We start from the raw sequence: 17328 nt of genomic DNA, 5'->3' as shown, positions 1-17328 counted from the left end.
AAACCAGTAAAGCATCTTTATATGTTATTAAAATTTCTTGTTTGGGCAGGCGGAGGTCACTGCAATCACTAGAATATCTACTGAACAGTTTATACAGTTCTAGATTACTGACATTGAAGTAGGATGGGATTAGATAGGATTTGTGGTGAGGGCAGTTCTTAAAATGGTAGGTATTTTTTAACAAATTGAACAACGTGCAGTGGAAAGAGCTGACGAAAAATGTCATACAAGCAAAGTAAATTGTTATAAAATGGTGCTCCCATTTTCTGTATTTTATATACTGATGTGTTAAGTGAGATTTAATATTGCTTATGTCCATTTAACTAGAATAATCTGTTAAAAAATAGTGTAATCTGAGCTCTGTATAAGACTGATCTTGCACCCAGTTCCACGCATGAAGTGTTCTGAATTTACATGTATCATTAAATTCAGGTGGGCACCCTAGAAACACTGCGTTTTGCTTCAACAGATTAATCTGAGAGATAAGAACCTAAATTAAGATACCAAATAGAAGTGATTGTATTTTGAAGGAGTAAGCAGACCTTCTATGTTAAAAATGTTTTTAAGGTTTTAAGTCCAAGCGCTAGTAAACACAAGTATTAAGTTTACCAGAATACTATAATACAAAGTATGAGTTCATTGAAATAACCATGTAAATAAGACTTAAAAGAAGCATCAGTACAGCTGTACGTGTACTGAACACTGTGTTACTCATTTTTCTTTCTAACCCTCAGATCATTCATTACGTGAGCTAGCAAATTCATCTCCGTAACGCAGCAAGATTTGGTTTCTTTGCATTTGTGTGATTCATTGGTTTTACACTGCATTAGTGGGCCCAGATCCCTAGTGCACACTCTCCCTGCTCCTTAATGAGGAATGCTTTATTATTTCAGCTTTTTCAGTTTGGCACCTGTGTTTCAGATGCAGCTTATTTGTGAAGCTGCGGGGGGAAAAAAAGTAAAAGAATGTAAAACCAGAGTTGTAAACCCAGAATTTACTATCTTCTGAAACAGTTTTCCTCTCCAGGTGTTGACACTGATGGGCTTCTCTCTCCCACTAGGCCTTAAATCCAATATCTTTTTCTGGAGTAATTCTAGAAAAATTGTATCTTTTGTCTTCCTTGCCGAATAAGAAAAGAAGGAAAATGTATACCAACAGGGGGAAAGACTTACAGCAGACTCAAGGAGGTTCAAGATGAGATAATTTCCCACAATTTCTGTTATTCTGGATAGATACAGCATTGTGATTTGCAAGAAACAGCTCATATTGTTGCAAGTCATTTCTGTAGCACCATATATAAACATGACAGTGACAGTAATCTTGTAAAATCCTTGCTGTTAAGAAAATGAGTATTACTTTCATAGACCAAAGAATTAAGAAGTAGTGACTTACACACCAGGCTGAGCAAACGAGCGACAGCTCCCAGACTGCAGTTTAAGGATGCCTTGTTCCTAATTCTTTTCTTACTATACCAGCATGCATTACTAGAAGGGCAGAATATTTATAGTACCATGAAACATTAGGTATAGCTGTAAATGTTCAGCATGACAGAAAAAATGGCTTTTATGTTAAAACTGGACATCTTGATTATACAGAGCATGAAGACAGAGGCTCCTACAAAGATTTTTTTTTAGTGTCTCACCTAAGCTTGCTCAAAAATTCTGTAGAGGTTAGAGAAGACAGCAGAGTCCTTCTGGGTAGTATTCATCTGCTCTTTTCCAGGAGGCCTCTCTTGCCCTTCACTGCTTTCTCCACACTTTCAACTTCCAAAGCAAATAGTTCCTACTTAATCTGCAGGTGTTCTGATACCATCCATTCTTATAATAAATCTGTGGGAAGAGAAATAGGACATGGCTGTATAAAAATATTTTTGTCAGAATGTCTGTAAATTATAAGGCTGAATAAAAATATCCTAAGTAATCTTAATCTTGCTATTTTGAAGTTTTGAGTGTAAGAGCGCATAATGTATATTTTTTCTTTATTTTTTGATAGAAAATTACCATGTTGGTTTCCTAAAGGGGAAGAGCAAAATCTAAACCCTATTACTTACAGATTTTCAGCAAAAAGGTTTTTTATTCAACCCCAAAGGTGTCCCTTGGGACAGATAACTACTATTTTAAGAAATTTCTACTCTTGCTGCTAATCACATGGGTTTTACCAATGGGGGAGTGGAAATCAGTGTATGATATGAATTGTTAGGCAACCTTATTTAATATATGGATTGCTGGTTTGTTTTTTTTTTTAAAAAAAAAAAAAAAAAAACAACAAAACAAAACAAAAAAACCCAAACTTTTTATCCCCTGTGTTTCTTTTTAGAAAAGTGAGGCTTATTAGGGTATGACAGTGTCTTACTAATAGTTACTCAGATCTTGCAAGCCATCTGCGTATATGTACACCCCTTTAAACCCATGCGAGGTCTAATTACCCATTGCTTCCAGACTGGATTCTTCTTTATGCCTCCACAAACATTCTTGTTTCCTCCAAAAGATTTAAGCGTTTAAGATACAGTATGTTTTTATACACGCTTACGGATTATAAGCAAGCAAATATGCTTGAATAGCAAGATAGATGGAAGTGCAGTTTTTTGCACATTAAAGCACACTTCTTCCAAACACAGCAGCTATTGTAAATGCCTCTCTAGGTCAGTGTGCACTACTGGTATGTTTGCAGCTTCCTGTAAACAAAAAACGTCTTCTTTAATAAAAAGGAGTTTGTAGTGAACAGACACTTCAGCTGTACATTTTAAACCATTCATTTAACTAGTAAAGTATAACATTCCACCAGTGTGGTAAAATTCAATACTTGAAAAATTCTAATGTCAGGGTAGGAGGGTTTAATGTAATTTTTATTCAATAAAAAGTGTTGAAAATGTTACCTATCATATTTTTTAATTTTGTTAATTCTGTAGATAAACCAATAGTCTAGCTTTGCCAGACTTCCTGAAAAATACTACATACAATGGTCATATGTAATAACCCAAGATACAGTCATAAATTGGTTAATAAAATTTTAATGCCTTATTTCCTATTAACATGATTTTTTCTTAAATTGATTCTGTAGAGAAGCACTAAACTGTAGAAAATGCCACTCTGTTAAGCAGTGTGCATAGTACAGTTATTCACAGTCACTATGAAAGAGAAGACTAAAGCAGTCAGCACTATTTCTGGGTGTCATGAAACAAAAAGTGGCTTTATCCTATTGGAGCTGATCCCAAAGCACATTGCAGATCTTATGACCAGAGAATTAAGGTTAAGAAGTCTGTTCTTGTCAGCTTTAACTTGGGTCAAGGGTATTGTTGGTTAATGTGCTTGGAGTTAAATATTAGCTCTTTATTTTCCTTAGGCAAACTGGGAATATAGTTTATATTTAAATTTTAAGCAGTGATTTCTCATTATTTTTTCTAGCACAATAGCTAAAATCTCTGCATTTGTTTTGTTCTTTGGTTTTTGTTTTCTTTTAAGGTCGCTTGAGTTATCCACACCCAGGGACTGACAATCTTCTGATGTTAAATGGTAAGTGCTAATCTTGTAACAGTTTCTAATTATCTCTAGCTTAGCTTAAATCTGACATGTTGGTATAAAATTATGCTATTATATTCTGTTATTGAGTTACTTGCCTCAAGTCTTCAACACTGATGGGACTGTTGCCATTTTTCAGAGTTGAATGGCAAGAGCTAATCTTGCAACAGCCTTTCATTATATCTAGCTTATTTGAAATCTGAAATACTCATAACTATGCGCTGTTCTTTTTTGTTCTCAAGCAAACCAGTGTTACGTTCTGTAAGGTTCTGCTAGAAATCTGTTGTACAGAAACAGGAATTAGAAAAATAAGAAGGCCAGAAAGGCATGTTTTTCTCTCTCATGTAAATAAAGGGTGAACTAGATACTTTCTAATAGACTTGTTTGAAAAAACATTTGATTTTGATTGGGTTTTTTGGAACTGGATTTGTCAAATATGTTTCTAACTGTGAAACACGCTGAAGTTAGAGTTCATGTTCATGTTCCTCTCCCTCTTCATGAACATCTGCTACTCAGTGAAGGCATGAACTTTAGCCTTTGTTCAAGGCTAAAGAAGGAAGCAGAGCTTGGTAATCCATCTAAGTCAATAATAAATCAGGGGGTTTGCACACAACTGTTTTCTACATTGGGAAAAATTAGAGCTATAATGCCACAGCTTCTCTAGATTAGAAAATGTGGAAGCTGTTGTACACGAAGCAAGTACACTTTTGTCATTGACTTGGTGGGTCTAAACGTTACCAGTAAAGACCTAATTATTAAAAAAATACAGTCATAGTAGTTATTTCAGGTTTGTGGTTCTGTGGAGCTCTTTGGTTTTTAATTGCCTTACACTTCTGCATGGTCATTTACACTGGTACAAATAGATAGAAAATGTGAAAAATACTTGATTTTTCTTGTGTAACACTGAGTAAATGTTTACAATTTTAAGGAAATTCTGGTTTAACTTTATGCCCAGTAAAGGAAAAATACTGAGCAACAGAATCTGAAGAATGAGGTCCTTTGGTATGGAATAGTTCTTTAAGACAATGGAGTGCCTTGAAAAGTGAAAATAGCTACCTAACTATTGAAATGAAATTAGTATTTAGCCCACACAGGCCATAATCCTGATTCCTCTACATTGCATATCAGTGTGCTTGATGTTACAACATTTACAGCAGTTAACTCTCTACATTTAACTGCAAATGTAAGACCTGTTCTGCTGGTTTGTTCAGGTGGTATAGGTGCAATTGTCATTATCTGCTGATTTATAATGAAGTGTTAGATGGGAAGGTATTAAAAACTAAGTAATCTTAGCAGCAACTGTGAAATGTTTCAATGCAATGTGTAAGAAATTCATATCAATTCTTTTGGTTTAATAACTAGAATGGTGAGCTTCTCTTTTTATAGTTTTGTGAGCTAGAAGAGCACATGGGAAGCATTGTTACTCTGCAGAATAGCTAGGAAAAAGGGGGGTTGCTATTATCACGAGCATTGGAAAATGCATCTCAGTGGTACCAGTCTATACTGAAAACCTTACCACAGAGCTAGAATGTGCCCTGAAAAATATCTCGTTTGTTATTAATGCTGGTGGGACTTCCACCGTAGTTTGGAAGTTAGCACTTTATGTGACTGCTGTCCTCTTTAAAAGCTGCAATATTATTTCCAGCCTTCAGTAGGTAAGATAAAAATAACAATTTAGGTATGTAAAGAGAGGTGCTGCAACACCTGACTTTTAGGTGTGCCCTTTAGAATTTAATTCAGAGCCTTGATTTAGATACCTAAGGTCTCTGCCATGTACCTGGAGAGTCTGATGTACATGGATGTTAATGCAGTCCAGTGCAGCGTTAATGCAGTCCACTGTTCAGAGCCACCTCACATTGGAGTATTTGAACCACAGCTCGAGAACAGAAGCGCTGGGCACAGCTTCTGGGAAGCTGCAGCTGCTCAGACCCTGCACAAACTTTCTTAGCAAGAAGTGAGGGACTTCCTCCAAATCTGCAGGAATGAGAATTACAGCTTGAACACTTGCTGATAAAGTTATAGACTCCAGTTTCCTTCTCTGCTTAAGTGGATTCAAGCTAACATTTCCCTGTATCCCTGTAATTGGTGCCTTGGAGGGAGGAGTAGGGAAGAGGAGAGTTAGTAATCCAGAGGCTCCCACTTGTCCCTTTCCTTATCAGTAAGTGTTGTAGTTGCTATGAGATGGAGCAGGAAAACCAGACCTTCATGAAAGAAAAGCATTAACCTTTGTAAGGATCCTGGGCCCATCTATGTGTGCACTAATACTTATACACTAAATCATGACTCTCACTGGATTTTAGATGGCTTGATTTTAGTGGATTGGTATCTCTGGATCCCACTAAGGTTCTGACATGAGCAGGCTGGAATTCCTCAGCCCTTTTAAGACTAAGCTCTTCCAGATAAAACTTATTTTTAGCTAGTTTTTCATGTTCTTAAACGATAGATCTTTTCCAGCTCATTTAAAGTGTACTTACTGAACTGTACCTAATATTGATATTTACAGTTCTCATTATTTAAAGTAATGAAATGAACTAAAGGAAAGCTGATTTATGTGTTTTAATAAATTATATATCTGATAATTATATCTGTTTCAGTTCAAGCTATAAAAAAAGCATTGCATTTTTAATGGCTGTTATTTCTCAAAAGTCAAAAAAAAGATACTTTGGAATGGGTTTACCTGAGTACATCTTTAATTGTCAACTTAGAACCTTTCTGTAGCAAGTAATAATGCAGGAGTCCAATTTGTTGGGGTGTAGGGTGTTTTTTCCCCATTATAGGGTTCCCTCCCCTTTTCTAGTTTTAACACATTTAATTTTTTTAATGACTATTTTAATATAATTCATGATTTGATTAGTTTAGCAAGAGAGTATTAGATTTTCAATCCTATAGATACTATAGCTGGTTGTGCTTCTAAAAAAAGGTGGTTTACTTCAAACAGAAGTTACTAAACTTCCTGTACAGGAATTGCTAAATGAGTTTCTGTAGTCTGTTAGGCATACCAAACTTGAGTGTCATAATGATTTCTTTCAGCCTTAAAATTTATGAAGATGTGATTTCTAAAGAAATCATAATAGAATTTAGGCACCCAATTCCAATAGAATAAAATGGGAATTAGGCACCTACCTCCTTTAGTCTAGATTCTGGGGAAATTTTTGCCATAATTGTTTATGGATATCTTTAAATGACGGATAAATCTTCATGAAAATTATTTCATTACTTCATTGTCACCATTTGATCATTAAATCGGGAATCTTAGTGACATAGTATTTTATCTTTCTATCATAAATTTCATAGTTATCTTCAAATATAGGAAGCTTGCTAAGTAGTTTGTCCTGTTACACAACAGTATTTTTAATTCAGCTCAGTTGTTTAGTTGAGTTATTTAAATATGTACATATTTGATCTCTGGTATATATTTGAAATGCGTGTCTGAATAAAATAGAAATTATGCATTTACTATCCGTGTGTTAGCATTGCTGACATTATGTACAAAGTTATATTGTCTTGATGTTAGGTAAACATGCACAAAAAGTGTATTTACTTCTGTCTCATTTCTGTGTTTGAGATGATTTCAGTTACTGAAAGGGGGGTTATTAATTTTTTGACAGGTTTATTCAGATGCAGCCTTCAGGGTTATAGAAACAGGAAGTTTTAACTATAAAGCAGTGCTTTTGTTGTACATTACAGCAGTCTTAATGTTGGAAAGTTCCAATGTTGTTGACTTCATGTTTATTGGGTATCATTATACTACTTGCATGTGTTGCCTAATTTATGTTTTCTGGAATAAAAGTGTATCTCTTGTACTTACTCCCTCATCTGAAATCTTCCAGAGTTTTTGGCTAGTTAAGATATCCAGCTTCATAGACTAGAAGATACAAAAAATATTTCTGTATGACTTTTTGAACAAGTTCAGGATGGAAGGAAGAAATTTGTCTCTTTTTTGTTGTTGTAAATTAATTATTTGCCTACAGTGTGGCCTTTTCCAAAGGGCTGTCTCCCCTGCAATGATTTATTTAAACATGTGCACTAATTACATAAATGTATGTATTAAATACATATATATATATATAAACAAACTATATGTATGGCTAAATCTATAAGTAAATATATATAATGTGTATGTTTATACAGATCAGATGCTCTGTAAGCATATGTGCTTTCAAAGGTATAAAACATGTTCATGTTATTTTAATAAATACTGAAATATTTCTGATTGAATCTAATATCAGAAATAATAATCTCATTGCTTACAGTATACAAAAAGTTTGATTCAGTGGAACTGTTTTCACAAGTAGTATCTGGCCTATGAAAGAAAGCTTATATTTTTATATGTATGTAATGTGGAGAGATTAAAATAGTGCAGTTTCATGAAAATAGGATATGTTTGTTTTAACATCATATTTTTAGTAACACTAAGACTTTGTACTTACTGTTACTCAAACAACTTCCCTATAATATAACCACTGTGGTCTTAAAGTCTGGATAAAAACGGGGAAAAATGGTTTTGCAAAACCATACATTTTGATGTTAATGATGGCACTTAATTGCAGCAATGCCTACAGATTGTCTAAGAATGGGACAGCATTTCTCTAGATGCAAAGTGACAGAAAATCCCTGCCCAAACCAGTTTGCAATCTAAATAGACAAGACAGATAAATATCTGGGAAGGGGGGTTGCAATACAAGTAAAGTAAATAAAGTAAATCAAGTACAGTTATTTTCCCATTTTCTCTGATTTCATTGTTTTGTGGTAGCAAAGAATATACACATAACTTTAACACATCATTGTAATTTCCATGTATATTAAATACTGCAGAAACTACCCTTTTATGTTGAATTGCATTGAGGTTTTTATAGCATTTTAATAACACTTTTTTGTTTCTCCTTAAAATTACCATTGTTTATTTTTAAGTGAAGAAAGAAAAACAGTTCAGGTGTTATGTAACAAAATATTGTACTCATATCAGCTCGTCTTAACTATGAAAATATTAGGTGAGCTGGTTTGGTGAGTAGAAAGGAGCAGCAGTGGCAAAAGAGAAGAAAAATTACTGAGGCTTGTACCAAAAGATGCTTATTAGTATGCACTTGTATATTCTCTGAGAGAGAACATGGCACTGCAGTCCTTGCTATGAGTGTGATGCACTTGAATTTGCCCTGATTACTCGCAGTTTTATTTGTGTAAGGAAAAAAAAGGCATACAGCGGGTTAGATGAGGGCTTAGTGACGTTACTGCTAAAGCTGTGTGGGAGTGACTTTGGCCAAGAGTCAGAAGAGATTCGTTCATGCTGCAACCCTGACGTAGAACTGTGTGTCTTGTAAGCGCCTGACTTCAGAGGAAAACAAGCCTGAATTTTGGCATCGGTCTCCCCATGCAGCAGCAACTAATGAGAGAACTAATCACATAGAAGAATGCATTATGTTTTGTGGGTTCTATTTTGAGGTGGGAAATCTGAATTTAGGTCTTTCCAGTTGGTTAGACACCCGGGTCTCTTTCAGAAAGTGGGCTTTTCTGTTTTGCCTTTCTAGTAGTAAGTTGGAGGATCTGAAAGGCTGTTCTCAACAATAGTAATTCTTTCAGAGGAAAGAAAATAAATTTGAAGGTGAGTTCAATGTGAGTTGGATGGGAATATAATGACTTTTGTTTAAAAAAACAACAGTTTTAAAGGAGAAAAAACAAAGACATATTTTCAGAATTCCATAAGCAATCCACTGAATTCCTAGTAGGAAGGGATCAGGATAAGAAAAAAATCACTATTCTTACTAAAAATGTTTAAAAACCCTGTGCAAATGGGAGGTACCAGAATATAAGTATTTAATAATATGAGAACGGACCAGGGAATGACATTTATAAATCACTGAGTTTGAATCTGCATATATTTCAGTGTCCCAGAACCACAGTTGCTTTTTAGGAGAGATGTATGTATGGAGTCCTAGTAAAATCAAAATAATAATGCCAAGACACAGCAATCTTTGTTCATAAATGATGCTATAACATTATCGTAATATTTTCCATTTGGATATTTAACTACAATGCTGTAATGATTAAAGTAATCTTTCTCAGATACAAAGTCTGTGAAACAGGAATAGAAAACACTTTGTGGAAACGTAACTAAGAAATTACACACAGCTTAATAGTTTTTGTATTAGTAATCTGTCTATTTTTAGTTTCCTAGCTTTCAGGCAAAGAAGCAATCAGTATGGTCTTCTGAACTGTAGTTATAAGCATGATCTCTTCAAGAATCTTGCACAACTCAAAAGTTGAGAAAATCCTGGATTTAATTGCAGTCTATCAGAAATTGTTGCATTGCCTTTGTGCAGTATTTTTGATACAATGCTATTTCTTGTGACTTGTGCCCTGATTTTGTTTGCTACCACAAGGAGTCTTTTGTTTCAAACAAAACCTTGCGGTTAATTTTCTGCTAGGTCTTTTCATGAAAAAGGAAGGTCATGGCTTCTAGCATTTGTATTGTCACTGCAAAGGACTGTACAAACTGTTCCGTGGACCAGGATGTTTCTGTGATTTAATTTAATGCTTGTTACAGGCTTTTTAAAGTAATATTTTCCTTTTTTACAATTTCATTACCGTGTATATTATTTAGACACTTGTATAAGATGCAAATCACATTTGTGAGGATGAATTACAAAGTTACCATATTTTATGCATCCATAATTAACATGAAGTTACGGTGAAGTATAAAGACATGTTGAAATAATTTAAATTATGTTCTTTACAGCTGCTGCTAATGTCAATTTAGTAGTAAAATAGTATAGTATTTTAAGTGAGATTTTCATTTAATGCATTCTCATTCATCTACAATTATCAGTAGCAAGTACCAATGCAGATTTTTCTTATCTCTTACCCACATAGTTCTTTTTTATCTTAAATATTTTCATATGTGGGCATGATACAGTTATTTGACATTTTACAATTTGTCCTTTGTTTGCATGCAGCAAGGAGTTATGGGCGAAGACGAGGTAATTCACTTCTGTTTGTTACAGTACAATTAATTCTGATTGAGCTGTTACTGATCATTATGATTAATTAATCCAGATTGTTGATTATAAACGCTTATCTGCATGTTGTCTTAGTTTGGGGAAGATGGAGGGTGTGGGGGAAGGAGGGGCGCAGTCTGGATTATGATCATTGATCTCTTTTTAGAGTTTGAATTACAATCCTTTAATCGGTTAAAACAATGTCGTTCTAATTGTAATTTAGTTCATGCTAATGGCTACTGCTTGCAGTCATTGCCCCCTTTAAAAGCATACAGTTTGCTAGTTCTTCTAACTCGTCTTCTTTTGCTTCTGTAGAAGTGGTAGTGTACAGAGTAAAAACGAAAAGCCTTTCATAAACTTAGCAGGAAATCTAGTAGGCAACTCTTAGAAATCGCAAACGGATTTTCATGATATAAACCAATATATTCTCACTGACCTTGGAAAAGGTGTACTGATTTAGCTATATGATGATGTGACCTGCGGTATTTATAAAGACCATGTAAAGTGTGCAGCAAAAACATTGACAGCTTTCGGTATTCACAACATGCACATAAGTTCATGTGTCTCTCTGCTTTGGTTCATAACTGATAGTTGATGTATGTCATAGTGCAATCACATTTTGACAATTCCTAGCAGATTCTGCTTAATTCTTTTCACTGTCATAAAACAAGGCTTTAAAAGTGCTTATACTTTTAATTCACAGACATCAGGAGAAATGTGAAAGCCTAGCAAATCACCTTCTGCTCTCTTCATCTGAGAGAAACTCAAAAGTGAAGAGGAAGGAGAAGAAAGTATTAGGAGTCATATAATACATGTCACTCTAAACGTGTGAATCTGTTGTTCACTATGTCATCTTAGCTGAGGAGCTGCAGTGCTTTTGTCAAACCTTTACTCACGTTAAAGTAAAACCGATCTCTCCAGTATCACTCCAGAACATGTTCTGATGATTTAATTTGTACTGGGAAGAGATCCTTAAATTCTTATTGTTCTTAAATTATAATATTGGTCTGTGGGTAAAAAATTAATTATTCCGATGATTATTCTTTGATTATTTTTTCCGCCTGTATACTATTTTATATTGTAAGTTGGAATAATTAAGTATTTTTAGAGAAAGACAAAACCATAATTTTCATGATCTGAAGAGATACCTCCCTTAAGTATAAACTGTGTGGGGTTTTTTAAAAAAAAATCAAAACAAAAAAACACAAAAACACAACAAAAACTGACCCTTACACACACACAATTAAATACTTCTGTGGCAATATTGTAATGCAAATAAGTTTATTAGAATTGGCATGTCTTTAAATCACTTAAGGTTCTTTTTTTCCTGTGATATAGAGACTTGCAGAGGTAAAGAGCAAATCTATGTACTTTTTATAAAGATATCCCAACTAATTACAGTCATTTTAGATTTAAGATGTTAAGAATAACTCTCATATATTACTGAAAATTCTTAAAAATTTTCACTTTTGCAGTTTCCTGCAAGTTCCTCCAATTTGAGTATTTCTTGTTCTTTTTAGCCACTTTTTCCTTTCACTGTCACAATAACAGCTCCATCTTCTTCATCATTTACATCAGCAATTCCGAAATCCGTTGTTACGTCCCACTTTCTTGATTGTGTAGCCATTTCTTACCACTTCTCATACACATCTTCAAGATCCAATCATTTTTATTAGTCTTATATCCACATTACTCAGCTGCTGCAGTTTTCGTAGCATGATCTTGCTCTTCCTATGTCTAAATAGATGATTTACAAGAAGAATCTGCCTGGGTGCTTCTTCCAACTGTGCTAACTTTCAGTTTCTCCCTTGCTTCCTCATTTTTTGCCCCATTGAGCACTAGCTACATGATTCCGCTTTTAAAGGCACTCTGCTGATCTGTTATCTAGCTGTTGAATGCATCCTTGTGATAGCAAGCACGGATGCCATTGCTTGCTCCCCACTAGTCATATTCTCAAACACACATAACACCATTCTTAATGGAAGGGAGGGGCCTGCTACAGCTTTCTGCATTTGCTGTGCTCTTCTGATTCCTACTTAAGATATAAATGTGAAATGCCACCGTAAAGATGTTGTAGTTAGTCTTTGTTACTTAGTGCAGTGGTGGGGTCCTGCTTTTATTTTGTGATCCTCATGACGTTTTATTGTCTTTGGTTGTTTCCTATCATCTTGTGTTTTAAATCAGTATTTTTGATGTACTGTCTTTTTATTATGCATTTAGATACCAAATCAGGGTCATTAGGCATTACCACAACATAGGTCATTGGTCATAATGTTCGCTGTCTGTTCTCCAGCCTTGTCTTTAAGCACTTGATTCTCAGGTGGTCTTCTGGAAGCGAATGGCTTTCACACTGCTCTCACTCCTAGCTGAACAGCACAATGTCTGCAGGTGGCCTACGGGGCTTTCCTGGTAGTGTTCCCCTGAGAGGGGATAAAAGTTACAGACTGCAGTATGGCTCACAGCTAAGGAACTGCAGACTCAACTGCCAGGGACCTACTGCTCCTCTGTGTGGATTTGCAGTGGGTTAATCTGGAAAAGTTGACTATTTGACATGGAAGATTAACTTATTTCCCAAAATTGTGCTAGGTCAGTTTTTGGTTTTGTTTGCTTGCTTGTTTTTGAAAGCAGTTGAATTAATTAATACTTATATTTAAAATGAGTGAAACAGGAAAAATTGCACTTCAGAAGAAATGGCGATGTGGGGTATTTATTTTGCTTCACAAAAGTGTTTCTTTCAGATTTTTTGCAGGTAAAGGACTGACTTCTGAATTTGAAACTGTCATTAATCTTTATGTTGCTAATCTAAAGCCATGAAAGTTTGAATATGCTGAGATGCACATCCTGGTCTTCCGAGTCTCTTCATTTTGGAGTTCTCTAAAATTTGTAAATATGAAATGGGGGAAAAATAAGTGGGACAATTACCATTGCTTTCACTCCCTGACCCTGCCCGCCCGTCTGTACAGGTGTTTTGATCAGTTTGCATTTGCAAAGTCATCCCATGAACTTCTGTGATTCTACACTTGCTTTTCAGGGTAACTATAATCTTACTGCAGATTGCTACGTGTTAGGAACCACCACAAGGCTTCCCTCCGAAACTGGGGTAAATTCGAGAGTGAGAAGAATAAATCAGCAGTGTGACTCATTTTTCAAGTGTTACATTTTGAACATTTATTAAAATTCTCTTTTGCTTTCTTAGAAATTAAATCTGTTCTTACGTTATGAGCATCAGATACCTTTAAAAGAGAGGAGAAAACACATCGGTTTGAAACTTCTTACTGTGTACATGATTTTTCTGTTTCCCTCTGAATTAAATTATAATGTTTTTATACATGCAGTAGTCATTCCGGTGATGGAAGTTGCGAATTTAACTTGAAGCTAAACCAAAGGCATACTAATGAAGCTCACTTAAGCAGTCCTTAATACGAGCTCTTCATAAATAGCAGCCTTTATTTATAAACAAATTACTACTTTGCTACTGGATGCAGCAGAGTAACTATAATACAATGTAGTATGAAGTATTATGCTTACACTGATGTCAGCTTGCAATCCTGAATTTCCTTTTTGAAGTTTAATACATTTTTCATTTCCTGGATTTTTCTTTGAACTAATTTGTACTTTTTTAATATCTTGGTATTTTATTTTTTACTTTCCAGACTGCTGTTCCCCCATTCCCTAAAATTACATAACCATGTACTGCCACAAAATTATTTAATGTATATTATTATCTTTTCTTTTTAAGGCCGTTCTTCCCTCTTCCCAATAGATGATGGTTTGCTAGACGATGGTCATAGTGATCAAGTTGGAGTCTTGAATTCACCTACCTGCTATTCAGCTCATCAGAATGGAGAACGAATTGAGCGTTTCTCTCGGAAGGTGTTTGTTGGAGGTCTTCCACCAGATATTGATGAAGGTGAGCTGTCTGAAAACTAAGCAAGCTAAGTTTGGAGGGAGAGAGAAAGATTTTTAAAAACATAAATGAAGGAGTAGTAATAGTCTACCTAGCAAAATAATAATGTGGTGTCAAAGGTTACAACTATATATAATTTTTATGAGAGTTGATGGATATGTTGAGCTTTATCATTTGATGTCATCCATCTCTTTTGGGTTTGAGATCGTTCAGTTGTCTCCGATTCCGTACTTGCAGACTGTAGAGTTGCATATGATGCCTGGAATTTGTGTTCCTGCTTACCTTGCATATTCCTTTCAAATACATCTTAGCCCTTCATAGTGTCCTCTATCTGTGCCTGCTTTATTCTCTATTCATGGAAAACTTCTGTTAGTAATTGAATTTCAAATTCTATTTTACCATTACCTGAAGATCTCAGAAGTGGTTTAGAAAGGTTAATATTATTCCTGTTCGTAAAGAGAGAAACTAAGGTAGAGGAAGGTCAAGTGGCAGAGCACTCTGTGATGCATTGAACATAGAATGTACCACAGAAGCTCAGATTGTTACGTGATGCAGTTGGAATTGCTTTGTACAATAGTGTTGGTTTGAAGTAATCGTGCTGTTTAATATTAGGTTTCTCCTGTGCAGATAAATGTAAATTACGTGATAGCTTTGTAACATAAACAGAAGTCCCTTTACAAGGTTCATTGTAATGCTAGAGTAACTTGCAAACAAAGCTGACTGTGGTTAATTAACTTTCAGACATGGAAAGACACAGGAAAAAATGTTTGCGTTTCATCTTCGTTGTGATGCTCTTCTGCAATGTACTGAGGGTCTTATTTTAATATAGTTCAGCTTTTTTTGATGCACTTTAGCTTCTAATTCAAATATGCACTGTTGCCTTTAATATAAATGATAAACAAAGATACATGGAAATATATTTTCTTGCCTGCCTGTTTATATGCTGATGGCAGGATGCGACTGAAAGAAATGGAGCATATTTCTATTTGATGAGTTGTTGCTCTTGTAGATGTTAGGGCACTTTAATTTTTTCCCCATGGCCAAGGTTCTTGAAGTCAATGTCAAGGAGGAGTGACTGGGGTAGCAAGACATCACAAAGTTGTGCAGGGGGCGTAGCACATCTTGCAACAGGACTATTCATGGTTATGTTAGAAGCACCTCTAAATAGGCAGTTTTAAATTTCTGTACCTGATTTGTGAATGGTATCTGCTGGAAACTAGTAGCATGTTATTTGTGGTGGTACTTACTAAATGAATATCTACCTACGAACCTCTGAACAGTACTTTGTATGTAGATACTAATCAAATATCACTAAACAGTAAATTGTTTTGATTGCATGCAAACCAGATTCTGAGTTTAAGGAAGTATCACACCAGTTTTCACCACTGCCTTTGGTTGTTCTTATGCTTCTGAAATGCTCCTGTTAAGTAATAAAAAAACAAACATAAGCTTAAAATCACCAGAAATATATTGTGTAAATATTAACACTTTGGAAGATGTGTCTGTTTAGTTTTTTATTCATGAAAGTTGGAAATTTTGTTCCTTTTTTTCCCATTAAAGATCAAGCTTTGCTAGAAACAAAGATCTTTGCTTGGCAGTAGTTTTTCATTGAGTTATGTAATTTATTTTAATTGCAACTGTTATACCTGTTTTTAGATGAAATTACTGCTAGCTTCAGACGATTTGGGCCTTTGGTAGTAGACTGGCCTCACAAAGCAGAAAGCAAGTCCTATTTTCCACCAAAAGGTAAGAGAGTTGGAAGGTCTTGACTTGTCACTGAGTGAAAATCTTACTCTGGGAAATGGTCTTATCTTTTTCTAAAGGGTATAATTTACAATCCCTGTGAACAGTTAATTCTACAGTTTCAATGCACATTCAGACATGGTTCTTTTACATACCAAGTCTAAAACCTGATAGTGTTGTTTTAGTATTGTACCTGGTTCAGTGATGGACTCCTGAAGGATCTTCCATATTCTGATTTCCAATATATCAGATCAGCATTACATAGTTGTATGTGTCATTAATCCTAAATTCTGTATTTACATCTCTGTTTTCCAAAACTGGAATTTGGTCAAATTTTTGAGACTAAATCTTAGATAAAAATTTTCAGAGTTACAGGCAGGATTCAGAAGGATGCATTTGGATATCTGACTGAGATAATCAGTGTTATGTTTGTTTCAGTTTTAGAATGTGAACTTCCTATTGAAGCAGTAATTATCTTTTTTGGTAAATTACTAAATACTGATTTTAAACTATTTCTAGTGTTGCTGTTAGACTAGATTTTTTAATATCACTTACAAAGTGTTAGAAAAGCCATTCAGTACATCAGTTAAATTATGTAGCGTATCTGTGTGCATGTACAATCATGTATTAGTACATATAAAGTAAATGCAAAAATCTGATCCAGGTATGAAACAATGCGGACATTATTCATTTTGTAGAGAATGCAGCAATTCATTCCTTCCCTGGAAGTGACAAAAGTAGGTATAGTGCCTTTACAAACTGAGTCTCTATTTATTTATCCGACCATCTGTGCTGGGGAAAAGACAGGATTATTATCCCAGACGGGTCCTTTAAAGAGTGGGAAACGGAATTGAAAGTATTTGAATAGTATTTACGAACACTACATGGAAATTCTAAGACAAACAAAGAGACTTTGGCTTTTTTGTCAACCTGACACACAAAGCTACTGTTAAGTTAAATTTGATTATCCTAAGGAGTGCATTTCTCATCATAAATCACTGACAGAAATTCTTGAGGAATTCTTTGAGGAACATGCATCTCAGTCTAATGAATATATAGAAAAGAGAAGATGCAATATATTCTTAACCTGAAAGAAATGGATTCCGGCATTCATTTCCAAGAAGAAAGTTTTGTCTTAGCATCTGAACATCTTAATTATTTAATAAAG

At 34.8% G+C, this 17328-nt stretch overlaps 1 protein-coding gene across 3 annotated transcripts in view; it reads left to right on the top strand.

Annotated features, from left to right (window-relative positions):
* Positions 1 to 17328, top strand: part of CPEB2 (cytoplasmic polyadenylation element binding protein 2) — a 56821-nt gene that overhangs the window by 21037 nt on the left and 18456 nt on the right. Inside the window, exons 4-7 of one of the 3 annotated variants that reach the window (XM_032984440.2) lie at positions 3462 to 3512; positions 10469 to 10492; positions 14250 to 14420; positions 16074 to 16163. In XM_032984440.2, the coding sequence (XP_032840331.2) occupies positions 3462 to 3512; positions 10469 to 10492; positions 14250 to 14420; positions 16074 to 16163 (336 nt within the window). The remainder of the gene's footprint in view (positions 1 to 3461; positions 3513 to 10468; positions 10493 to 14249; positions 14421 to 16073; positions 16164 to 17328) is intronic. The other 2 variants (XM_032984439.2, XM_032984438.2) reach the window with 2 other exon arrangements.

Source organism: Tyto alba, unplaced genomic scaffold, assembly GCF_018691265.1.
Source record: "Tyto alba isolate M040663 unplaced genomic scaffold, T.alba_DEE_v4.0 Super-Scaffold_6, whole genome shotgun sequence".
Taxonomy (NCBI): Eukaryota; Metazoa; Chordata; class Aves; order Strigiformes; family Tytonidae; genus Tyto; species Tyto alba.
This window is presented reverse-complemented; position numbering and strand designations above follow the sequence as displayed.